Source organism: Carcharhinus amblyrhynchos, chromosome 5 (assembly GCF_965287045.1).
Source record: "Carcharhinus amblyrhynchos chromosome 5, sCarAmb.v2.hapA, whole genome shotgun sequence".
Lineage (NCBI taxonomy): Eukaryota > Metazoa > Chordata > Chondrichthyes > Carcharhiniformes > Carcharhinidae > Carcharhinus > Carcharhinus amblyrhynchos.
Window position 1 is genome coordinate 75,656,883 of NC_137328.1, and position 27,349 is coordinate 75,684,231.

Genomic DNA, 27,349 nt, shown 5'->3' on the forward strand with positions numbered 1-27,349 from the left:
GAATGCAGAGCGTGAGGCTGATTCAATCTGGCTTTCAAAAAAGAATAGCATAAGCATCTGAACAGAAAAACAATTGTCGGATTACAGGAACACAATGGAGAGAATGGGACAAATAGTACTGCTCTTGCAGAGAGCTGGCACAGACACAACAGGCCAATGGCCTGCTGTGTCCTAACCATTCTATAATTGTATAATCATTTTGACTAAATACTGAATGTTTGTTCAACAATGACAATCTGAATGACTTCACAGTAAGCAACATTTTCAAAAATCTTAAAAGCTGAAATTGCATAAGGCACATTCTTACTTAAGTATAACATTGAATGAAATACAAAAAATTCTGGAAAATGTATAGGTCAGGCAGCAGAGTTAACAGGCAAGAAGGGGGGCATTCGAGTCTGTACCTGCTGGGAGGGAGACCAGCTCAGCAAACTTTGCAAGACACTCTTAATTGACCATCTCCACATTTGCCATTCTCTTTAGATCGGCAAGCTCCCAAATTGCCTGCCAAATCAGAAGGTGGGTATCTGTAGAGCCTTGGCAGCCCTCTTGGAGGCACCACTGGAAGTGGCCCAAATCTTCCAGTATCTTTAAAATTGGATCTTAAGTTGTGAGATGTGCATCAGGACTTCACAGATATCATGACGTACACACATGCACTGAAATTGCCAGGAATGTTAATGTTTGATGGGCTGCTTTCCACTGTCCTGAACCCTCCGCAAACATCTTCAACACAGCTTAGTGTCAGAGACTTGGGTCAGATATGTAGGCCTTCCCTGGATACTCACTCTGGAAATGTTATGCTGGTCAATATCTCGTCTAACTCAGCAATTAGCCAGTGCAACTGAAGCATCACATTGACCCCCCTAATTAAATCCCTGACTCGACCCACCTCACTAACCTGTCTATCCACCAAGCCTGATCCAGCTCTCTACCCGCAACATCCTTCCTACCATACCCAACCAACTGAATCTATCACCTATCATCACCACCCTGATCCAACCTGACTAACCCCCACCACGATGACCTGACTCTTTTTCCCATCACCATCCCTGGACCTGCCCATTTGCCCATCCTCAGCCCAATTCTCCCACCATCAACCCCCCCAACTGACTCCTCAGTCACTCACTCACCCATTGAAAGACTTGAGAACTTTAAAAACTTTTAAAAATACAGCAGCTAAGGGCATAAAGAAGTGGTGCGTTCTCACTTCACCCATCTTCCTCTGCACTTGTTGGTTCTCTGCCTGGGTGGCTGTAGTGTCCCATCACTGCTGCAGCCAGGATTAGAAATCGCAGCTGAAAAACTACAAAAACGTCAGGGTGCACAAATCATTGCAGGTAAAAGCAATGCTTGTAATGCAGTTCTGACTGGAAGATCTATACCATCATTTTTTCACAGGGGAAATGCAGTGGGCTTCTACTTGAATTGTTGGGATACACAGATGGCTGTTGATGCCATAGCTCTCTCTATGGAGGATAGAGCCTCTGGTTTCGATGTCTCCCTGAGCTGCTACAGGGAGGCCACCTCCATTAAGCTGGTGACCTCTGCATGTAGTTGAGAGCTGCTCCCCAACAGTTAAATGTCTGCCAGACCAGAAGACAACCCCTAATTGGGACTTAGTTATATAAATTGGCTGTCCACGCCTGATAAACTTCTCCAACAGCAGGAATGCATTGAAGAGCCATCCCAACACAACTTCTCCTTATTTTCCTAGATCTCTCTAAGCCCTCCACTTTGGCAAAGCAAGGGGGTACAAGGAAAAACCAAAAGGGAAACAGCAACAGCATTTCATCTTTTTACTAGGCATCATACAACATTTTGGCTTTAAGGTAAATAATTTTTAGAATTTAAATGCTGCTTTCATTTTCTCAGACTCTATTTTCTCTCTTTATTTGTCCACTAACACATTCTTTTGCCTTACATCATCATTCTGTTTGTCAGTTAAATAATCCTGCTCTCCCCCATCAGAGAGTTTCTCTTTTTGATTGTTCCCTAGCTTTGTCATTGTTTATAAACTGTATATCTCTAACATCTTTCAGTTCTGATGAAAGGTTATGAAGTTTATCAATCTAAATCTAATCAATCTAATTGGATGCTGCCTGACCTGCTGAGCATTTCCAGCAACTTTTGTTTATGTCTCAGATTTACAGCATTCTCAGCATTTGCTTTTGTTGAATAAAATATATGTGTTTTACCTTGGCTTCCCCATTAGGCAAGAAGAGGTAGGCACCACTCTTATCTCGGTTACTTGTGGTTCCATACCACCAGAACTGAATATTTATCTGATGTTCTCTCTTATCGTCCTTGGTGTTCATTTTCTAATACAAAAAAGAGAAATTAGGATATTTCATCGATTTAAGTAATTCTGAAATGTAATTTAATAATACTTATCCCCATTGACATCTCTTTTTTGAATATCATTTCCATCAAAACACCTCCAGTAGTGCCAAAAATGCAAGTCGGTCACAAACTCCCCTTATCTTAGAATCTGGAATCTTTTGCCAAAAATCAATTATAAGTAAACCAACTTCTTCTTCTTCAAAAGTAATAAATTCACAAGTTGCTGCAGGCGTTCAAGAGAATGCCTCAAAGAGATTTGGTAGGCCCAGGGAACCGTGGTGCACTAAAAAAGTTGATTCGTTGGTTAGGAAGGAAAAGGAGGCTTATGTTCGGATGAGGCTTGAGGGCTCAGGTAGTGCATTAGAAAGTTTTAGATTGGCTAGGAGGGAGTTGAAGAGGGAGTTAAGAAGGGCTAAAAGAGGACATGAGATGACTTTGGCTGATAGGATTAAGGAGAACCCTAAGGCGTTTTACAGGTATGTCAAGAACAGAAGGTTGGTTAGGGCAAGATTAGGGCCAGTTACAGACAGTAGAGGGAAGTTGTGTGTGGAGCCGGAGGAGATTGGAGAGGCGTTGAACCAATATTTCTCTTCGGTGTTCACGCAAGGGGACATGAATGTAGCTGAGAAGGACACTGGGGTGCAGGGGTGTAAAATAGATAGTATTGCAGTTGATACGGGGGATGTGCTGGATATTTTAGAGGGTTTGAAAATAGATAAGTCCCCTGGTCCGGATGGGATTTACCCTAGGATTCTCTGGGAGGCAAGAGTGGTGATTGCGGAGCCTCTGGCTCTGATCTTTAGGTCGTCGTTGGTCTCTGGTATAGTACCGGAAGATTGGAGGACAGCAAATGTTGTCCCATTGTTTAAGAAGGGGAGAAGAGACTTCCCTGGGAATTATAGACCGGTGAGTCTTACTTCTGTGGTGGGTAAGGTTTTGGAAAGGATTATTAGAGACAGGATTTATAGTTATTTGGAGAGTAATGAATTGATTAGAGACAGTCAGCATGGTTTTGTAGCGGGTAGGTCGTGCCTTACTAACCTTATCGAGTTCTTCGAGAAAGTGACCAAAGAGGTGGATAGGGGTAAGGCAGTTGACGTGGTGTATATGGATTTTAGTAAGGCGTTTGATAAGGTTCACCATGGTAGGCTTCTGCAGAAAATGCAGATGTATGGGATTGGGGGTGATCTAGGGAATTGGATCAGGAATTGGCTAGCAGATAGGAGACAGAGGGTGGTGGTTGATGGTAAATATTCGTCATGGAGTTCGGTTACGAGTGGTGTGCCTCAGGGATCTGTTTTGGGGCCACTGCTGTTTGTAATTTTTATTAATGATCTGGATGAGGGTATAGTTGGGTGGATTAGTAAGTTTGCTGATGACACTAAAGTCGGAGGTGTGGTAGATTGTGAGGAAGGGTGTCATAGTTTGCAGGGTGACTTAGAAAGGTTGCAGAGCTGGGCCGCGAGGTGGCAGATGGAGTTTAATGTGGAGAAGTGTGAGGTAATTCATTTCGGTAGGAATAACAGATGTGTTGAGTATAGGGCTAACGGGAGGACTTTGAATAGTGTGGAGGAGCAGAGGGATCTAGGTGTATGTGTACATAGATCCCTGAAAGTTGGGAATCAAGTAGATAAGGTTGTTAAGAAGGCATACGGTGTCTTGGCGTTTATTGGTAGGGGGATTGAATTTAGGAGTCGCAGCGTCATGATGCAACTGTACACAACTCTGGTGCGGCCGCACTTGGAGTATTGTGTGCAGTTCTGGTCCCCACATTACAGGAAGGATGTAGAGGCTTTGGAGAGGGTGCAGAGGAGGTTTACCAGGATGTTGCCTGGTATGGAGGGGAGATCCTATGAGGAGAGACTGAGAGATTTGGGGTTGTTTTCGCTGGAAAGAAGCCGGCTAAGAGGGGACCTTATTGAAACATATAAGATGATTAGAGGTTTAGACAGGGTAGATAGTGATAGCCTTTTTCCTAGGATGGAGAAAGCTAGCACGAGGGGGCATGACTTTAAATTAAGGGGGGGTAGTTATAGGACTGATGTCAGGGGTAGGTTCTTTACCCAGAGGGTGGTGAGGGACTGGAATGCCCTGCCAGCTGCAGTTGTAAATGCGCCTAGTTTGGGGGCGTTTAAGAGATCTGTGGATAGGTTTATGGACAAAATGGGATTGGTTTAGATTAGTGGGTTAGTGTTGTTGTTTTTTTTTTAAAAGCTGGTCGGCGCAACATCGTGGGCCGAAGGGCCTGTTCTGCGCTGTAATGTTCTATGTTCTATGTTCTAATATTCATGGTTTAAGCAATGTTTAATGTAATGCAGCATCACTATACTGCATGTTTCGATGATCTTACTTTTCCCGTTTAAGTACAGAAATTGGTTTAGATTGTTTCATTACAATTCGTGGTTTGTATTGTCTCCTTATGTGGCCCCTTTGGGCAATCAACAGATTTTATTACTTAAAAAGTTCAATTTAGATATATATAGAGAAAATGCAGATGATCTCTAACTGTATGTGCAATGAAATAGGTCCATTAAAAAAAACAAAGAACAATTATTGGTACTTGATCTGTAGGATCTACAGTGAAATTCAACATGATTTTACAATCCATTGTACATTTTTGAATAAAACTCTATTTTAACTTTGTTTCCATCAAATTATATCTTTTTTTATTTCAGACACTAACTTTGGCATGTGTCTAAAATGGATTTTGTTCTCAAAAGCGTAAATATTTGCTTTTGAATGAATTGACAGAAATTGAATTCTGAAATGATACAAAATTAGATCTGCTAAATCCCCAGAACCATATCACTAGAATAAGCAGCAGAGTCTCTCATTTCTGTGTTGACTCATACATTCAATATCCACTTATTGATGCACAATAACATGTGGTTTAGCAAGGAATTGTTTTCCATGTCTTTCATACAGAAGGCATTTGACAACTTTCACGTAAAAGGCTGATTAGCAAGTTTTAAGCTTATGGAGTAGGAGAGTCAGTGTCAAATTAGATTTTTAAATTGGCTTTAGGATAGAAAACGAGTGGAGGATGGTAGACAGTTGCTGCTTTTTTGACCTATATAATTGATTTGTATATTGGAGCTCAGAAGAAACTTTCAAAATTTGTCAGTAATACCAAACTTGGAAGCGTTTCAGTAAGGGTGATATTGATCAATTACAACAGACCATAGACAGACTAGCATAAAGCGTAGACAAGTGGCAGATTGAATTTTATACAAAGAAGTGTGAAGTGATGTATTTTGGCAGAAGGAATAGAACAGAATCAATACTTACCAAATGGTATAGTTCTAAAATGTATGCAGGAACAGAGGGATCTTTGAAGGTGGTAGAACATATTGAAAGTATGATTAATATGTGGGACCTTGGGATTAACAAATAGAGATATCGGGAACAAAAACAGAGAAATTATACTGAGCCTTTATAAAGTTCACCATCTCACCATCCTGATTTGGAAATATATTGCCGTTCCTTCGCAGTCGCTGGATCAAAATCCTGGAATTCCTTCCCTAATGGCATTGTGGGCCAACCCACAGAACATGGACTGCAGCGATTTGAGAAGGTAGCTCACCAGCACCTTCGCAAGGGCAACTAGGGATGGGCAATAAATGTTGGGTAGCCAGTGACATCCACATTCCACGAGTGAATAAAAAAAAGTTCTGGTCAGGCCATACCTAGAGAAGCGTATCTAGTTCTGGTCAACACACTTAGGAAGGATGTCAGGATCCTTGCGAGTGTGCAGAGGAAATTTACTAGATGGTTCTAGGGATGGGAATTTTAGTTGCAAAGTTATGCTGGAGAACCTGGTATTGTTCTCCTTGTGACAACTGAAGATTAAGCAGAGATTTGTTTAAGTATGCAAGATCATGACAGGTTTAGACAAGGCAGACAAAGTGAAACTGTTCCCATTAGTTAATGGTACAAGGACACATGTTTACACTTTTGGGCAAAAGATGTAGAGGGAACGTGTGAAAAACATTTTTAGGAAGGAGATGATAATGGTATGGAGCTCTGAAAGAATCAATGAACTCAAAAAGAAAGTTAACTTGTGGGGCGACAGGATTAGAAAGGGGAATGAGACTGACGGTATTGATCCACAGCTTAGATCTACAGGATCTTCCTCTACACTGTAAGTGATCATATGACTGCATTTTTTTTAATGTCTCTATAGGTATACCAAGCTAACATTACATGGCCAAGACTTGTTTCAATCATTAAATAGCTTTTCTTATGGTTTAGTGAAACAAAAACCGATGGTCAGAGACAGAGTTTAATTGGTACTGTTTATATTTACATCGTCTTACAATATAAAGAATCATACCACCATGAAATTGGTTGTTTAACTGAATGACCAGAATAATGCTCTGTATCCTGCCCAACAACCCTGGATAAAACTTCACCTCTGTGCTGTCATTTCAGCCTCCACTTATTAAAAAGTCTGCCTGACTTTTTAATAAGTGGAGTAAGCAACCTCTATACCCTCATTTAAAACTGATTTTCATTCCCTACGGGCTATTTAGAAGGGTATTACCAACTTTCTGACAGGTTTATTTTTAAGAGCTGTAGCTCCTGTGATAGTTCAGGTCAGAAACTCCGAAGTGTTTTATGAAGCCCATCTGAAACATAAGTTTTGCTTCTTGAATTTGGCTAGGATAAGCATGCTATGTTTCACTTTAGATATGATCCAAATGACCCACTAGGGAACTTCTATCAAACAAAGTTTATTTTAAAATATAGTTAATATGTATACTAAGAACATTAGCAGGAACTTTTATCAATTACAAACAAGAAACAGAACAGTGATTATGATATATAACCCTTAACAAATATATCTAATAAGTCCCAATCAAGCCAATCCTATAGACAAAAAAAACCTTTTCACAGGTTTAACACAACAACAAATAATGCTCATGTGATACTGGACTTGAAACCTTTTAGACGAAGTCTGTAGTTCTCTGGATAGACTCAAAACAATTTGAAGTCAGAACTGCTTTCTAAAACACCAGAGACTCTAGGCAAGGCACCAATAGCTGATTTCCCCCCCTCCTTCAGATAACCAGCCGAATTTCCAAAACCAGGGAGAGAGAGAGGCAGAAGAGAGAGAGAGAGGGTTCTTTGCAGCTTGATGTCGCTTTTAAAACTAAAACTCAAACCTGCAGCTCTAGACTGAAATGCAAAAAAAATCACCTGACCTGCCAACCAGTTTTTCCTAACAATGCAGAGTCATAAACAAATAACAAACCTCTATTTAGGCAGCAATAAAAGACTCTCATAGACAGCCAAGCAACAATGAGAAAAAACAAACTGAAAAGATTTGCTTACAACTACAGAGTACATGATTAAGAAAAAACTTCTTAAAGGTACACTAATATCACATTTCAAACATTCCAAGCCAAGAATTATTTCTCTATCTGACGGGGTTGAACCCTGCTTGTTTGCACCTAAAGAGGGTAAACTTCAACATATTAACAGACAAGATCAACTTGAAGCAATTTTCATACTTTGAAAACTTGCAAGAAAATGGAGGTCGCTGAGGTAGCAGCCATGAAAATGAGCCATTAGGAACAGCCAACAACATTCAAAGCATTTTTTGGAAAAAAGGCTGGCATCTATGCTGGTGATGAAATTGAATGTGGCTATCGCCAGACAATGCTGAAGACTACATCAGTGACTGAAAACAAGAATAAAAAATAACTTTCACAAAGGAAAAAGGTAGGAATTAAATATATCAGGAGTTCAAACATGCTTTAGTTTGGCTTCTGTTGATGAACATGAAACTGATATGAAAGAGCAAAACATTAATATCCAACTGTTATTAGGTGACCCATTCATTTGTATGCATAAGTTTGATGAATTAGAGATAGTTGTGGTTGTATACAAAATAAAGAAACACATTTCTACAATCTTTTACCTCCAAGAATCCTTCAGTTCCCGAAAACCAAGCTTTCAAATTTGGATTTTCAATAGTGACGTCACCAGTGTAGCTTTTCAACACATTGACCTTGAAGGGACTGTCTATGCTTGCATCCTCCCTTCCATTCAGGTACAAAGTGTAATCAGCAGGCACAGATTTGATATCTGGAGCTTCCACTAACTGGTACAGCCCCAATCCTAGAGCTGATATCTGTGCCACAAAGGAAACCTGTTAGCAGAATACAAAAAAATGAAAATATATCAAGAGCAGACCTTCAATTTTGACTCATTCTACCAATAGGTCAATGTAGGGAATCATGGGATGCTCAGCTTAGAAATAAAAGCTAATATTTGATTAGTGCTTGCACTTGCAAACTACCTGTGTGTCACAGAATCAAGTGGAAAAAGTACAATTAAGAAAATACAAGATTAGGAGAAGGAATAGAGACAAAGGAGGAAAACAGGATAGTCAAGCACAGCATATGGTCTTGCAATGATTGAAAGATTAGGGGGAGTGGAATGTAACAATAAACAATATGTTGAGATAAAATGTTGGTCAAGTGAATATGTGAAAATCTGACATGCCCATTCAAGCTTTGTAACTGTATAAATTATCGGTTTGATGTTGTGCACAGTCGCAGCTGCTTTTGCAAGGGTGACTCTCTCTGCAAATGCTCGAATAAAGAACGACTCGTATTGATGTCCAACTCTCAAGGTAGCCGTTTAAAGGAAAACCTGGAGGGATATTTCTCCTAACAATGTTTATCCACTTCAGTGTTCATAAGGTACTTCAAATGCAGTAACTCTATAAGACTAAAACTCCACTTCTTAGATCACTTGATGCCATGTACTATTCCCAATTAAAACAATAGGATGCCCATGCAGAGCAACTCCACAGAAAACAACAGTAACTGAAAATTTGATTCAGAAAGAGAATTAATGTAGAACTCTGGGATCCCAGGCAACCACAACAAATTCTTAGAATGCAGATTTCTCAGGTGATAGAGTAGCTTTTGAAGAGCTGCTGGAAATAGTTTTAAGGATGGTCTGAAATTGTAACTCTTGTTACGTATAACAGAGCTGCTCTTCAAAGTTGTGTTGCAGGTCCGATCTCAAACAATGACAAGATGAGGTAAGGAAAGAAATAGACAATCTGATGAAATGGTGCAATGACAATAATCTCTCTCTCAATGTCAATAAAACAGAGGAGATAATCATCAACTTCAGGACGTATAGTGGAGGACATGCCCTTGACTGCATCAATGGCGATGAAGTGGAAATGGTTGACAGTTTCAAGTTTCTAGGTGTCCAGATCACCAACAATCTGTCATAGTCCCTCTTCGCTGATGCTATAGTTAAGAAAGCCCACGAATGCCTCTACTTTCTCAGGCGACTAAGGAGATTCAGCATGTTTGCTACAACTCTCACCAATTTTTACATATGCACCACGAAAAGTATCCTTCCCAGGTGTATCACAGTTTGAACGGCGCCTGCTGCAAGAAACTACAAAGAGTTGTGAACGTAGCCCAGTCCATCATGCAAACCAGCCTCCCATTCATTGACTTTATTTACACTTACTGCTGCCTCAGAAAAGCAGCCAACATAATTAAGGACCCCACACTCACCAGATATTGTCTCTTCCACCTTCTCATTTCAGGAAAAAGATGCAAAAATCTGAAATCATGTCCCAACCAACTCAAGAACAGTTTCTTCTCAGCAGCCATCAGACTTTTGAATGGACCTATTAAGCTGACCGTTCTCTGCACCCTAGCTATGACTCTAACTCTATATTCTGTACCCTCTCCTTCTCCTCTGTGTACTCTATGAACAGTAATGTCTTGTCAACATAGCATGCAAATAACAATACTTCACATTGCATCCCAATACATACAACAATAATAAATCAAATCAAAGATGTCAAATTCATCAAAGCCTGACAAAGAGAAAAAGTGAGCTTCATACAAATAAATAAAATTCTTATGAGTATAGAAAATTTGTGGGATAACTTGTTACAACAATATTACCTTTGCTTCTAATGCATAATCTAAGCTTCTAAACGTAAGCACAATTGCTGGCACATTTTACAAATCAATGCAAACGAAGGAAAAAGGAAATCTACATGTTAAAAAATATCCATTAGATGAAAAAGTCAGGACTAAGGTTCAGTTTGTTTTAGAGTATCTTCACACCCACACTGTTTTTCCCTTTGGGGATTAGTTAGGGAAGTGGTGGAAAGACTTAACAAGCTGATTATTAGCCTGCAATATGAATATTCTTTCTATGGCTGACAAGTCTTGGCGTTGGACTCAAACAGAAGCGGTAGGGGTGCTACCACAGGAACACAAGACCTCCTGTCAAAAAGCTCGGTAATCTATTAACTAAATAGTAATGTAACTTAGAACTTGAAGTTAAGCTGGAGTGCTTTGTTTCTGACTCAGATCATTTCAGCATATTCTTATTGTTTTATTTTTACAATGCAAATTGTTACACATTATGTGAAACACTGGGGTGGATTTTTGTTCTGAACAGTGAACAGCACTGCCCGTTCATTTGACTTGCACTGGATTTCTATGGGCTTTTTCAGTACCGGCTGAAGAAGAGGGAGGCATATCACTGACCCAGGTTTGTACTTAGAATATATCAATTTTACATTAGTCGTTTCCCTGATAAATGTGGACATGCAAGGAAATCTATAATGGAAAAATTAACATAGAAGTATGTTAATAGTGTAACAACAGGCAGTTAGATGGCACAGTAAACTTAGCTACTGAAGAGTTGAGCCATACAGACTTGGTAAATACCAGCTTCAAATATTGGTCTGTGCTGGGTTTGTTGATCATTGCTACAGCAGTAACATGGTGCTACAATTGGCCTGCAGTGCTTTCAGGTTAGAAAGGATTCCCAGTCCTGATGGAAGTAGGCATGTCAGAGAACTGTTTCAGTAGCTATTTGTAACAATGTCAAAAATACATTCAAAATTATCATGTTTACAATTGCATTACACAAAGCAAACAGAGAATTCATCACACTCTCTGATCTGATTGGATCAGGTCCTCCTGTTGAATTGCAACATTTGTATGTGAATAGCCTGCCACCATTCATTTTAAAGTGCACTTTGGAAAAATGGCTACTTAAGCAAGGCACCAGAGGGTGCTAGGCATCCAAAGAGCTACAGGTTAACAAAGAATGGAGAAAGAACAAACGAGTAATGGAATAAATAAAGCATGCTTCACCTGAAATACTTTTTTGGAAACAGTTGTGGATGTATCCCAAACTGCACCAATCTGGGCCTCCACTGATTGCCCTGAAGCAGTTAGCACTCTTACTTTGTATGAATTTATTTGTACTGTTACAACAGAGATGCGGTCTTGGTCAGCTGGGTTATATAGCACAAGAAACCTGAAACATAAACAATTCCATTCCTTGAGATATTGCCATCATACTTCAAATTCTGTCATTGTCATAGAAAACACAAATTACTGCTTGATCCAGTATAGAGACTCAAAAGAACATCCAGTCTGATTCAAAACAGTGCAAATACAGATGTCAAAAGCTGAAATCTTTCCCACTTCTGCTCTGAAAGGTGTTAGATTCCTATCAATGGAAATTTAAAAATGAAATCATCTTCCTCATTTGGCAAGTATAAACCTAGCTCAAAGGAGAACATCGCAAGGGACATAATCCTTTTAAGACATTTTGAGGTCAACCACCTGATCTTCATGGCCTATGTGGGATTTGTTCATATCAGCTGTCACTTAGTTGGTGGCCCTTCTCACTTATAAGCCAGAAGGTTGTGGATTCAAATCCCACTCCAGATACTTGAGTACAAAAATCTGGGCTGCTGCTCCCAATGTGGTGCTATTATTATTTCATTTATTGGTGTCACAAGTAGGCTTATGTTGACACTACAATGGAGTTACTGTGAAAATCTCCTGGTCGCCACACCCTGGCACCTGTTCGCGTAAACTGATGGAGAATTTAGTACGGTCAATGCATCTCACCAGCATGTCTTTCGGACTGTGGGAGGAAACCAAAGCACCTGGAGGAAACCTGCATAGATATGGGCAGAACGTGCAAAGTCCACACAGACAGAAATCCAACTAAGAATCGAACCCAGGTCCCTGGTGCTATGAATCAGTAGCGCTTACCACTGTGCCACCATGTTGAAGGGAATGTCTGCATTGTCAGAAATGCTGTATTTTGAAAGAAATGTTAAAATGAGATCCTATTATTTCTCTCAGCTGGACATAATCTTTGAAATCAGTGCCTTAACTAAGATTCATCCCTTATTTTTTAAAAATTATTTATTAATGCCATAAATAGGCTTTCATTAACACTGCAATGAAGCTACTGTGAAAATTCACTATTCACCACACTCCGTCACCTGTTTGCGTACACTGAGAGAGAATTTAGCATGGCCAATGCACCTAACCATCAAGTTTTTCAGACTGCGGGAGGAAACCGGAGCATCCGGAGGAAACCCATGCAGACACGTGGAGAATGTGCACAATCTGCAAGTGATCCAAGCCGGGAATCGAACCTGAGTTCTTGGCACTGTGAAGCAGCAGTACTAACCACTGTGCCACCGATGGACATCACTTAAAAAAATGATTTGGTCATTATTACATTGCAGTTTATGGAAGTTTGTCATGCGTAATTTGCTTGCCATGTTTCAACATAACAACAGTAACTGCAATTCAAAAGTACTTCATTTGGCTGTAAAACATTTTTGGATATCCTGAGGTCATGAAACTATATAAATTTAAATCTTTAATTTATTTTCTCATGCCCAGTAATGTTTCTTTCCTTAGAGTAACAGAATAAAAATTAACAAAAATTATAATGTTCTTCAACCACTTACAATATATTTTTAGAAGTTGAGAGGTTCAGTTGTGAATGTTATGGGAATCATTGTTATGCCTCTACATTGGCATATTAAATGTGATAGTAGCAGCATCAGCCATATATTACAATATCCAAGAGGGAAGCAGAAGGAGAAGAAAGGAGACACAGCCATATGTAGTGAAAATTTCCTAGTTTAAGTGCCATTTAAATAAGCAATGCAAACAGAAAGTGTTAAAAACAATGGACCACAAATCAGAGTAAAGCTCAGAAAGAGGTCATTTGTTCCACTTAGTCCTATATTCTCCTCCAAGCCCTGTATTTTACTTTTCTTTAAGTATTCATCCACTGTTTCATTACAGGATAGAATGACTGGTGCCTTAATTATTTTATCTGTCAAAGTATTTAATTCACCAAGAACGTTCAGTGCAAAGACAATTCTCGAAATCTCTTTCTTACTGTAAGTTTTAAATCTCTGATCCCTTATCACATGATTCCCAATCAGATAGAATGATCTTTTCCAATTCACCCCATCAACCCTTCATCATTAAAAAAAGGTAAATCTTTGATCCAAGAAAAGTCTCAAAGTATTATAGTCACATACGATCACTATAACTGCAACTCAGTTAGAGAGATACAGAAGCTAGCACATCACTGTAAACTTACGATGTATTTTGATTGCAACTATTTTCCTGAAACCTGCATTGTACTACCTAATGCTTGATCCTAAATTTCTGCTTTCTCTTTCATGGTGAGGATTATAAAAATAAGTCATATATTTCACAATAGCCATTGGCGAAATCTGGGAGAATACGACGATTTGACTTTGGAAAAACAGAAGAGGGACAAAGGAGAAAGATTAAGTAGTTCTCTGGTTCACTGCTTGCGCTTGTGTAGATACAGTAATGTTATCATAAAATACGTGAACTACAGGCAATGATGGCAAAAGGATTTTGTCGGCACAAGGGGATAGGGTGGAATCCGGAAGGGTCAATCCAGTCAAAAGTAATAATTCTGTAGAAAACCGCTTTTTTTCTGTACTTCCGGTTCTCGGGGTTGTTAGAGAGTAGTTTATTTCCGTACCGGAAGTTAGGCGAGGGGATAGTCGGTAAGGGGGAGCGGGGGGTATAAATCGGATACTCACCCAGGGATCCACCTCATTGTTCTCCGGAGCATTGAACCTGGTGGCTGTGGCTGTGGTGAGTGCCTGATTTAAATTGAAAACCGCTTTTTTTCTGTACTTCCGGTTCTCGGGGTTTGTTAGAGAGTAGTTTACTTCCGTACCGGAAGTTAGGCGAGGGGATTGTCGGTAAGGGGGAGTGGGGGGTATAAAAAAGGGGTAGCGGTACACAGCGGGCAGCGTCGGGAGCGGGCAGCGGAGTGAGTGGGAGCCGAGTGAGAAGGGCTTTGGCTCGCTGGGCTTAGGCGAGAGCAGGCTTGGAGAAGGGGCGTTGCACATTTCTACCTTTTGGTGCTTACAGGAGGTTGGGACATGGTAGGGAATATAGGGAGGAATATAAGCTGTGTCAGGTGCCGCATGTGGGAGTTCTTGGTGGCGTCATGTGTCCCCAACGTCCACACCTGTACTAAATGTTTAGAACTGCAGCGCTTGAGGGCCCGGGTCAGGCAACTCGAGGGGCAACTGGAAGATGCGTTTCTAGTCAGGGAAAACGAGGAGTTAATGGCTAGGAACCATGAGCAGGAAAAGGTCCCAAGGGCTGAAGAGCAGGAAGGGTGGACGACTGTTAGGAGGAGAAAGAGGAAGAAGAAGAGTAGTCAGGGTCCCCCGGCCTCCCCAGAGGCCCCCCAAGGTTCGTCGACAGGGGCACAGAAAGATAGGCAGGAGGGGGAGACTGACTTAGAGGGACAGAAGGGGGCTGGCAAGGTGATAGTGGTAGGGGATGGGAGGGTCCGAGGTATTGATAGGAGGTTCTGTGGACAGAGGCGTGACTCCAGGATGGTGGTCTGCCTCCCTGGAGCAGGGGTAAAGGATGTAACAGAAAGGGTAGAGGGAATTTTGAAAGGGGAGGGGGCACAGGCTGAGGTCATAGCACACGTAGGGGAGGGGGACATAGGAAGGAGGAGTAGGGTAGAGGTCCTTAGGCAATTTAGGGAGTTGGGGTCCAAACTAAAGAGCAGGACCTCCAGGGTGGCACTCTCTGGGTTGCTGCCCAGTACCAGCAGGACAAAGAATGACGAGATCATGCAGCTGAATGCATGGTTGAGGGATTGGTGTAGGGTAGAGGGCTTTACTTTTGTGGATCACTGGGAGGTGTTTAGGAGAGAAGGGCAACTGTACAGGAGGGGTGGGGAGAATTTGAATGGGAGGGGAACTAGTGTCTTAGTGGGGAGGTTAGCTGGGGTGTTTAGGAATGGTTTAAACTAATAGGGAGGGGGGGTGGGGATGTGGCTGGGAGAGAGTCGGGTGAAAGGAAAATTATCAGGGAGAAGGAGGTTCCGAGGGACACTCGTGGGTTGAACTGTGTCTGTTTCAATGCTAGGAGTGTGACAGGGAAAACGGATGAGCTTAGGGCCTTGATGTTTGTGAGGAAGTTAGATGTGGTGGCTGTAACGGAGACGTGGTTACGGGAAGGGCAGGACTGGCACCTGAATGTTCCTGGGTACAAGTGTTTTAGGTGTGACAGAGGAGGGTTGAAGAGAGGTGGAGGGGTGGCACTGTTAGTAAAGGAGAACATCACAGTAGTGCAGAGGGAGGACAATATGGAAGAGATAGGGATTGAGTCACTGTGGGTGGAGTTGAGAAATAAAAAGGGAGAGATTACGTTGCTAGGGGTGTACTATAGGCCACCCAACAGCCCAAGGTCAGTGGAGGAAGGCATTTGCAGGGGCATTTTGGATAGGTGCGGGAAGAATAGGGTGGTTGTAGTGGGTGACTTTAATCTACCTGGAGTGCATTGGAGGGGGCCTAGAGCTGGGGGTATGGAGGGAGAGGAGTTTGTGAAATGTGTTTTGGAAGGGTCTCTAGAGCAGTATGTAACTAGCCCGACTAGGGGAGGGGCTATACTGGATTTAGTGTTGGGTGATGAGCCGGGGCAGGTGGTTGAGGTAGAGGTAGGCGAACATGTGGCTAACAGTGACCACAAGTCCGTCTACTTTAGGATAAAAATGGAAAGAGACGAGTGCTGGCCGAACGGGAGTGTGCTGAACTGGGGAAAGGCAAACTATAGCAGGATTAGGAGGGAGCTGCAGGACACTGATTGGGAGGGACTGTTAGCTGGAAAGTCCACGGTTGGCAAGTGGGAGGCTTTTAAGGGCAAAATGAAATGGTTGCAGGGGAGGTATGTTCCGGTTAAGAGGAAGGATGGGAAAGGTAGGATTAGAGAGCCGTGGATTACAGGGGGTATTGAAGACTTGGTCAGGAAGAAGAGGGAGGCGTATGTTAGGTCGAAACAACTGGGGACGGAGAGTGCACTGGAGGAATATAGAGAGAGTAGGAGGGAGCTAAAAAGGGGAATTAGAAGGGCGAAGAGAGGGCATGAAATGGCTTTGGCTGGTAGGATTAAGGAAAATCCAAAGGCATTTTATTCCTATATTAGGAGCAAGAGAGTACTTAGAGGGAAAATTGGTCCTCTTAGGGACAAAAGTGGGGAGTTATGTATTGAGTCGGAGGGAATGGGGGAGCTCCTGAATGAATACTTTGCGTCGGTATTCACGAAGGAGAGGGGTTCGGAATCGTGCGGTCTCTTGGAGGGAGCTGAGGACCAGTTGCAGGAAATATCTATTACGAGGGAGGAAGTGCTAGGGCTTTTAGGTAGCGTAAGGACGGATAAAGCTCCGGGGCCTGATGGTATTTATCCCAGGCTGCTTAGGGAGGTGAAAGATGAAATTGCTGGGCCTCTGGCGGAAATCTTTGTCTCTTCTTTGGACACAGGTGAGGTCCCAGAAGACTGGAGGGTAGCAAATGTGGTACCGCTGTTTAAAATACTTAGGGGTAGGATGTATGAGCATTTGGAGCGTTGCGATCTGATTAGGGATACGCAACATGGCTTTGTTAGAGGGAGGTCTTGCCTTACAAATCTGGTGGAATTCTTTGAGGAGGTGACAAAAACGGTTGATGATGGGAGAGCCGTTGATGTCATCTATATGGATTTCAGTAAGGCGTTTGACAAAGTCCCTCATGGTAGGCTGGTAGAAAAGGTTAAGGTGCATGGGATACGAGGTCAGGTAGCTAGGTGGATTGAGAACTGACTGGGCAATAGGAGACAGAGGGTAGTGTGGAGGGGACCTTTTCGGGCTGGAGGCCAGTGACCAGTGGTGTGCCGCAGGGCTCTGTACTGGGACCTCTCCTCTTTGTAGTATATATAAATGACTTGGAAGACAGCGTAAGTGGTGTGATCAGCAAGTTTGCAGATGACATCAAGATGGCAGGGTTGGCGGGTACTGAAGTGGAATGTCAGGTGATACAACAGGATATAGATAGGTTGGTGCATTGGGCAGATAGGTGGCATATGGAATTTAATCCTGACAAATGTGAGGTGATGCATTTTGGAAGGAATAATGCAGAAAGGAGCTATGTGATAAAAGGTAGACCGATTAGGAGTATAGAAATACAGAGGGACCTGGGAGTGCAGGTTCACAAATCCATGAAGGTTGCGACACAAGTGGAGAAGGTTGTTAGGAAGGCTTATGGAATGCTAGCCTTTATAGGAAGGGGTATAGAGTATAAAAGCTGCCGTCTAATGCTTCAGTTGTATAGAACGTTGGTTAGACCGCATTTGGAGTACTGCGTCCAGTTCTGGTCACCTTACTACCGGAAGGACGTGAAGGCTCTGGAGAGGGTTCAGAGGAGGTTTGCCAGGATGTTGCCTGGCATGGAGGGGCTGGGTTACGAGGAAAGGTTGGAGAAACTGGGACTTTTCTCCTTGGAAAGACGGAGGTTGAGGGGGGACATGATAGAGGTATATAAGATACTGAAGGGAATAGATAGAGTCAATAGTGAGAGACTGCTCCCTAGACTGGGTACAAATACGAGAGGTCATGATTTAAGGGTGAGGGGGGAGAGGTATAATTTGGATGTGAGAAGAAGGTTCTTTACGCAGAGAGTTGTGGGGGTATGGAACGCGCTACCAAGTAGGGTGGTGGAGGCAGGAACGTTGGACTCGTTTAAGGTTCAGTTACACAGACACATGAGTGAAACGAGGATGGAGGGTTATAGTAGGGGCTATTAAATAAGGTCAGAACCTCGGGAGACACCGGAAATGCAGACTTGTAAGTTAATGTTTTTGTCTTTTATTCCGCAGGTGGAGGTCCACCTCGTTGTCAAACGAGGGGCACGCACACGGTGGGTCGTGCGTGGGCTGCTCTTGGAGGTTCCGGGAGTGGCCTAGTACTTCGTGTCGGTGTGTGTGCTTGATCCTGGACCGGTAGACGGGCACCACAACAGTTCGGTGACTAGCACTGCTGGCTAGTCCCAAAGATGTGCTCTTAGGCTGATTGGTTTACCAAATTGACACTATTCTCCCCTGAATCTGGCTAAGTTAGGGGTTCCATTCGTAGACACGCAGGGTAGAATAGGTGTAGGGTGATGAGGCGGCGTGGGCTCGTTGGGCCGAAGGGCCTGTTTCCCGTGCTGGGTTGTTCTTTGTTTAAAATACAGTGTTATATAACAATGTATTTAGATTACAAATGTTCTTTTTAATGTAAATATACAAGATCATTTTAGAACTGGGGAAATAATCCATCTTTCATTGCACTTCCTAATAAGCTAGTGACTGGCAGTTTGCTGCCAAATTATGGTTATGAGCAGTTTTGATGGGCTCCAGCCAAATTTAATGGTTCCAGCTGTGTGTTTATGACAGCCCACCCCTACTGGTACAACAGAACATTCAAGCTAAAGCAAATTAGTTCATGTTGCAATTATTACAAAATTTATTGCTAGATTAGAATAAGCTTGCCTGATTGTAACATGAGCATTCTACAATTGTGTGTGTGGATTCATGCTAAAAGATCACGAACAGTCACACTTCATTCACAGAAGCACTAATCAAAAACACATTCTTTTCCAACAGATTGAGGCAAGAAAATCAGGGCTATCAATTTGCTAGTTAGTGATCACATTTTAACTAGCAAAAACAAACTAGAGGTGATGGTGATGAACTCTACACATTACTACATAGGTCAGTTTGTTGAAGTGCCTAAACTCACCCAACAAAGATGTGAGTTGAAACAAGAAAGCAATGGACAGGAACTTGCAACCTGATTGGGACACAACCATTTAACACCATCACACTTGTACAGCCTTTCAAAAGTATTTTAAAGTATTAAAAATGTACATCACAAACCTGGGTATTGAGCTTAATTCAATGGTTGTTCTTTGAGGTAATGAGTCCTGTGAGGCTTGACTATCATCCTGATACAAAACAGACCATTTGAATGACGTTGTTATATTTTCTTATATCAATGAATTTATTTAAAACATTAATTAATTTAACTAAGTGTTGGTCGCTCTACACTTTCAATAAATATTCACTTCCCACTGCACACTCAAAAGCATCCAGCTTCTGCACCTGCGTTTTTTTCAGGATCTGCTTCTCCTAGCTAGGGAAATTATGGAGATCTGCGGAACGCACAAGAAGAGCCTGTGGTGGAGGAGCTTAGTTCCAGGTGAAGATTATGGCTCAGGTCAGGAATCTATTTTCGGATTAACCAAATTCAACAAAAGTTATAGATGAAGCAATCCCCAGGCAAAGATCAGAAAAGGGCAGATATCCAAGAATGATTTCAATGATTTAGACTATCTTTTTATGGCCACCTCTGAGATTTTGTCAGCTTAGCTAAAATCAATGCTCATCTATGGTGCTTTCGGAAACCAATGCCAGATTTTTCTCAGTTTCTTCTAATCATCCTCCTTTAAAGGAGTTTATGGACACTGAGAGGCAAAAACCACTTATTCATAAACAATGAATCACTCATCTACTATAAATAAATGTTTTAGCTTGTAGGCATTATTGACAAAATCCCACGTATTTTCCAAATGCATTTGCCTAGTAAAGGTGGATGTAGGTCCTCTGTAGTAATTGCTTTTTGTTTCCAACTGAGAGATTTCTAGGTCAATTCAGAAAGCAGTTAGAGTCAATTACACAGGGTGGGACTGGAGTCACTTGTAAGGCAGACTACGTATGGATGACGGTTTCCCTTTCCTGAAAGGCATCAATGAATCAATTGCATAATTACAACAATTCACCAACTTCCAAAGGCTTTTATCACTTATACCAGCCTGCATATTTATGCAGTTGCCTGGATGCATGGAAATCAATTGAACAGTAAAATTTCTCACCATCTGAAGAAAGGGTGCTGAAGGTATGTGTTTGTAATTTTCCTTGTCTTTTAAAATTAGAAAATGTGCTGAGTCACCAATCACTTTTTTCAAATTCATTATTGAGTGAAATAATCTGTAAAGACAAAAGATCCAAGAACATTGTAAATATTTTGCCATTTTTAGGAAGAAGACATGGATGCAAGAGGACTTTGGAAACCTGGTACATGTTTCTCAGACATACTTCAACTAGCACATTTCATCCTCGATATAGTTGTGTCCAACACAAGCAGATTAGGTGTTCTAATCCAATGGACCAGATTGAATGCATTAGTTAGACAAACTTATTTTTGTGGAAGAAAAAGTGTTGTGTTTTTGCATTAACATGTGAGGCACATGTTACATGCCACTTATTAGCACAAGTTGCAATGTTGCTCAGGTCTCTCTGCATGCAGGCACAGACTGCTTGATTGTCTGAGGTATTGCAAATGAATTAAATGCAATCATCAATGAACATCCTCACATCTGACTTAATGATGCAAGGAAAGTAAGTGATGAAGCAGTTCAGTGTGCTTCAACGTAAGACACTTCAAATTCATAATTTAGAGAACCTCTGTTAAATCTCTGCCAATCTTTTTGGAAAATTATCCTAGTGTCTAAAATCTTTCAGCAGAATTATAATTCCTCATCCCTAGGATTATCTTCACCAATCTGAACTTAATTCATGCAAGGAAATATTCAGAGAACTGAATACACCTAATGTAACTGTATATGGCAGCATAGAAATTATTCAAACATTCTTAGGAGTATTTATTGTCTACAGTTCCACCTCTACCACATAGGAATGCAAGCAATGGAGAAAAACAAAACAAGACTGAAGGAAATGAGACTCATCATGCACTTGCTTCTGAAACCTAAAGCTGTGCAAGACCTGCATTAGTGCTCATATTTTCCAAATGCAGAGGTTCTAACAGCCAAATGTAAAATTGCCAGAATTTACAAAAATTTGCATTCATCAAGCTCTGCTTTCAATGAGTTTTCTGATTTGTCAGAAGAAACAGCTTTTAGCAATTACACATTTAGCTGCATGAGATTCGAGCTCAAAACTCCATTGCACTAAAAACGGGTTTTGGGAAATATTAAGATAACTAGGCCTCTGTTTCCACTACATAAAATAGAAGCAAGCATTGTAATAATGAAATAAATGTGAAAACAAATCAGATCAGAACCTGGGTGGCAGAGCAATTGACTGAACTACCTTTATGTTAAATGTATTAAGTCCATTTATAATCAGTTTAACAGACACCCAAGGAATTTTATCAGATCAGGTTACTGGAAAGAAAAAAATAAACACTGAATATGGAGGAAGATAATTTAAATTAAACCTACAAATTAATATTTACCTGGTTCCATAGTCCATAACGACCCACTCTTTAGCAGTTCCAGTGATTGCATCATGGTGTTGGAAAAGGCCAAGATTTCGTCTTGATTCTATGAGCAGTTTATAATTTTCAGATGATGGGAACAATGCCATTTTATTGGATTTCTGCACACCCACCAATGCTAAAGAGTAAAGGATTTCTGCTGCCCTATACAGGAGAACAAAATGAATAACATTCACTTTTAATTAAAAAGGTCCAACAGCTTTTCTTCAGTTCAATGATTGTCAAGCATATTATTCATCTTTATTAACTCAAAGAAAAAGCCATGCTAAAGATGGCAGTGGTGTAGTGGTAATGTCACTGGATCAGTAATCCAGAGGCCTAGGCTCTAGGGCCATAGGTTCAAATCTGACCATGGCAGCTGGTGGAATTTGAATTCAATTAATAAATCTGGAATTATAGAGCTAGTCTCAGTAATGTTGACTGTGATAACAATCTTTGATTTTTGTTAAAACATCTACTAATGCCCTTTAGGGAAGGAAATTAGCCATTCTTACCTGGTCTGGCATATTAATCATGGCAAATAACTCTGAAATTGCCTCACTTAATTCAAGGACAATTAAGGATGAGCATTGGCCTTGCCAATGATCCCCACATCTCATGAAAGAATAAAGGCAAGAAAATGGTCTTTTATGTACCAACTTAACATGACAACACTGCAAGTAAAAACATACTTGCTCATTGATCCATTTCAATGTATTAAATTAATTTAATCACATTTGTTTAACTGAGTCCTTGGAAGCATTTTGATTGTTTCATGAACCTCAAGTGGGTTGGGAAGGAAGATTCTGTTGATTGTGATAACCAATACTAAACAATTTAACAGATTCCAACTAAATTAATCCACGGTTTTGGCATATTAGTGTAATCCCATCAAAATATGTTAGAATATATGGGGCGTTGGTTAGCTACTTAGTGATACAGCGTGACGACAACAGTGGGGGTTTAAGTGGCACCATCTACTCATTGAAAACTGATTCTCAGGTAGTCTAAATGTGCGATTGCACAGGAATGTTAGACAGGAGTTTGGCTTGCAGCTGATGGGGCATATGCGCTAAATAAACGCGTGCCAGCCATTTCATACTGTTAATTTTTTATCAGTTGCAGGACATCTGGCTTGTTAAATCACTTACTGATCAATCCTTCTATCTTTCTGCATGACAAGCATGCCCACATTAAATGGGAGCAGTCTAAGACCAAAGGCAGTATTCTGCACGTTCAAGATTCACATGAACAGCAGGCCAACAATGAAGCTGGGGAGGAGCAGGATTCAACAATGATGAAGATCAGATAAGACTGCCCTAGGAAGCTAGTGAGGATGCTTTCAATCTGCAGTTGTCAGTTACATTCACTCACTGGGTTAATTAAGGAGGCTGCCTAGGCATTCACTAAACTTTTTTTTTCAATTCCAGATATCAGCAAGAATAAGGAAAGCCCAAAACACACAGCACACTCAGAACCAGCCCAATACCACTTCTCAGGAGGATGCCTCAGTATATGCTAACACGGCATTCACCTGTACATTCTAACAGCACAGATACAATCACCTCAGTGGGTCCACATTTTAGGCAAGGCTCAGGTCACAATCCAGTGAGCACATCACTGGCATGGATCCACAAAGGAAGTCATAGTTGAAGTCTCTGAAACTTAAAGGATTGCAAGAGACCAGGCTCTGCTCAGCCCCATGCAGATGATCTCTGAACGCAGCCCTTAGAAACTTTTATATTAATTTGTGGTAATGTGGGCATCACTGGCAAGACCAGAATTATTGCTCATCCCTAGTTCCCTTCAGAAGAGCTGCCTCTTGAACCACTGCAGTCCTCAAGGTGTGTAGATACTATGCTATTAAGGAGGGATTCCAGGATTTTGACCAAGCAACAGTGAAGAAATGGATATGTTGGAGATAGGTTAAGGATGGTAGAGACAGCCAGGGAGACATCAGAAATGCTAGAGACCATGCATAAGTCAGATTGAAGGCTGGGGAGTCTGTCGACATTCTGTTTGGTGTTGTGACTCCAGCATGTGAGCGCTTGGCTGGTTTCAAAAAAATGCAGGCCACCTTGGGGACCCAGGCCCAGCAAAACGCACAGGACTGCCAGATATGCACTCAGACCTGCACTCCATCATTCTAGACATAGGTGAAGTGCAGCAAGGAGGATGAAGCACCTTAATTTCCCTCCAGGTACCCTTTCTCCTGAAAGAGTCAAAGAGGTGCCATTGGGCAGACAGGGAGGAGGAATACCAAGCAGATTCCAAAGGCCTTCATCATACAGCACTCCAAGGGTGTCCTGTCACTCCACTTCCACTCTGCTAATGACCCCATCACCTCCAGCCATGGAGGTTGTTCCTGAACTTGCACAGGAGACCCTTAGCACTCCGGGATCCTCTAGGTCTTAAGCTAGCAGAGGACACCCACCAAAATCAAAAGGGCATAGCAGTCAGCAAGCTGCCTCCACTTTAATTGCCAACATCACCTAAATGTAGCGGTGAACAAAGAAATATTAAGATTTGTTTTGAAAGTACACGGGTGGCACAGGTGCAAAACATTGTATGTAATGGTTTGGCAGTTGGAGATATATGATCGTTGTACTGTTTGGAAATTTCTGGATTCCATCTTGCTGCTAGTTAATTCAATGGTGCCAGGCATTTAAGGATGTGGAATTTGGTCCCCCATTAGAGGATGATAATAAACTTCAACTGATCCTCTCACATTATCAACATAGTGATTACTCAAAAATCCTAGAAGAACCTGATTAAACACTGGCCATCATTTGTGAGTGTTCAGCTGGCCACAAATTATGCAAGCCATTATATGTAACTCACCATGTTCTGATCTCTGCAAATATGTTCAGTGAGGTCACTGCAGCTTCTGCTGCTCTTGTCTTGGTGTGAGATGCCACAAGTACTCAAGGGGAGGCAAATCTGCTTTGTGAGTGGCAAAGAACACTATAGATGTAGTTTCACGGCTGAAAGCTCCACACTCTTCTTAACAGTAGAAAACCAGAGGCTGCCCTCTGTCAGTGCAGGTTTGATAAGCCAAATGGCTTCATTCTGCACTGCAGGGAATCTATGATTCTATATCTGGAGAAAGATGTGGTGGACATATCTAATCATTAATGAATTTCCTTGGCGATCTGTCATTTTGAGCTAACATGCACATGAAGGCTGCAAGTAAGGAGGCAATAGGCAAGATTCCCTTAACTGCAAGAGAAATTAGGAGTGTAAGATTAAAGAAGGGTATGGGCCGTTGACTGAAGCCTTTGGGCGATCTCACATGGAAATTTGTTTGGCCTGCTGGTCTCCCTATCAAGGGTTTGAAACAATCTTGCATATAGGGTTTATAACCAAAGTGCATTGGACATCTCTGAAGGACAGGGGTCTTAGTCCATGGGGAGAGGTGAGAGGGCTTGTGCACCACACCAAGGACATAATAAAAACGTGGAAACTATCCATGTGAAACATCAGCAATTCTAACAGAATTCTGCAGGGTGCGTGCAAAAAAGATGTCTACCTTGGCTGGGGTGTCCACAATAATGGATCATAGTCTCACGCAAACACTAAGGTCAACTACAACCGAGACTTGATGGACTTTTTGTAATTGGAAGGTATGGAGTGGTTACTACTCAGCAACCCATAGTGCAAGTGAGGCTGTCTCAGTGAGTGGATTCTGGAGTAACCTCAAAACTTTTCAGCATGACAAAGATGTCAAGGGAGATGGGTTTACTATGGACACGTGGTGATTGAGGGACAGGAACACAATCTTTCCTGGGGGCAAAGAGTGTTTTCTTGTTGCTCCTCTCTGTGGACCTATTTGTTTTGATTTTGCCTGAATGAACTCTCTGCCAGGTCTGTACCCCTTTGGGAACAGGAGTGAGGATAACATGAGTGCATCCTTCCGTGACTAGTTTTGATATTGCTTCCAAACTGTCATTATCCGAGGACATAGGAAAAATCTCAATTCTACTTATAAGTGCCCAAGATCATGGGAAAACAGAGTGATAGTCGTGGAGTATTAGAGCGCTACAAGCACAGAAAAAGGCCCTTCAGATTATTGCATCTACGCTGGTCAAGGATAAACCACACAACTGTTCTAATCCCATTTTCTGGTGTTTGGCCCATAGCCTTGCATTCCTTGGTTTCACAAGTGCACATCTAAATACTTCTTAAATGTTCTGAGGGTCTCTGCCTCCACCAACCTTTCAGACAGTGAGCTCCAGATTTCCACCGCCTTCGGTTAAAATTTTTTTCTCACATCTCCTTTAAACCTCCTGCCCTTTACCTTAAATCTATGCCCTTTGGTCACTGATCTCTCCACCAAGGAATCAAATGACTTCCAGTCTACGTCCCTCATAATTTTTTACATCTCAATCATGTTCCCCTGAGTCTCCTCTGCTCCAAGGGAAACAACCCCAATCTATCTAATCTCTCTTCATAACTAAAACTCTCGAGCCCAAGCAACATACTGGGTAAATTGCCTCTGCACCCTTTCCACTGCTGTCACATCCCTCTTACAATGTGGATTTCTGAACTGCACACAATATTCTGCTGTGGCCTAACCCAACGTTTAATAAAGTTTCATCATAACCTTCCTGCTCTTAAACTCTATGCTTCAGCTAATAAAGGCAAGTATACCATGTGCCTTTTTAACCACTTTATCCACCTGCCCTGTTACCTTAAGGAACCGGTGTACATGCACACCAAGATCCCTCTGATCCTCGGTGCTTCTTAGGATACTAACGTTCATCATGTATTCCCTTGTCTTGTTTGAACATACATTAATCCGGATTAATTCCATTATTCACTGATCAGCCCGTCTATATCCTCCTGTAATTTAACACTAGCTTACCACTAGCTTACCACCCTGCTAATTTTTTATCACCCGCAAACTTACTGATCAACCCTCCTACATTCAAATCTAAATAATTTATACAAAGCACTAACTGCAAGGGCCCCAACACTGATCCCTCTGGGTCCCCACTGTGCACATGCTTCCAGTCAAAAAAAACACCCCTTAACCATCACCCTTTGCTTATAATCATAGAATCCCTACAGTGCAGAAGGAGGCCATTCAGCCCATCGAGTCTGCACCAACTCTCTATGACAGAGGATCTTATCCCAGGCTGTTTCTCCACCCTATCCACTACATCTCCTGGTTCCCCTTTAAACCGCACCCCCCCCACTTCCCCATCACATCCTCAAAGAACTCTAATAAATTTGTCAAACAGGTTTTCATTCTAATAAATCCACGTTCATTCAGCTTTATTGTATTTTGATTTTCTAAATGAGCTGCTATTACAACAACTGAATTCTAATTTACATCTGAATCCAATTAGACCGTGTCCCCAGAGGGAAAAATGGCTTTAAAAGAGGAAAGCCAGATCAGCAGTCCAATATCATTACCATGCTCCCAAAACCACAGAAGATCAGCTATACTCTTTAAAATCCCTTGCCCTTTTGAATTCTTCCCAATTAATTTTCCAACATACTGATGTTAGTAACAGTGTTGACAAACAAGAGAAAT

General features: G+C 41.6%; 1 protein-coding gene across 2 annotated transcripts in view; it reads right to left on the bottom strand.

Moving 5' to 3' along the window:
* Nucleotides 1–27,349, bottom strand: part of man2a1 (mannosidase, alpha, class 2A, member 1) — a 172,154-nt gene that overhangs the window by 53,798 nt on the left and 91,007 nt on the right. For both annotated transcript variants that reach the window (XM_080189037.1, XM_080189035.1), the window contains exons 10-15: nucleotides 21,790–21,975; nucleotides 20,408–20,522; nucleotides 19,413–19,480; nucleotides 11,502–11,667; nucleotides 8,267–8,497; nucleotides 2,199–2,321 (exon numbers count right to left, since the gene is read on the bottom strand). In XM_080189037.1, the coding sequence (XP_080045163.1) occupies nucleotides 2,199–2,321; nucleotides 8,267–8,497; nucleotides 11,502–11,667; nucleotides 19,413–19,480; nucleotides 20,408–20,522; nucleotides 21,790–21,975 (889 nt within the window). The remainder of the gene's footprint in view (nucleotides 1–2,198; nucleotides 2,322–8,266; nucleotides 8,498–11,501; nucleotides 11,668–19,412; nucleotides 19,481–20,407; nucleotides 20,523–21,789; nucleotides 21,976–27,349) is intronic.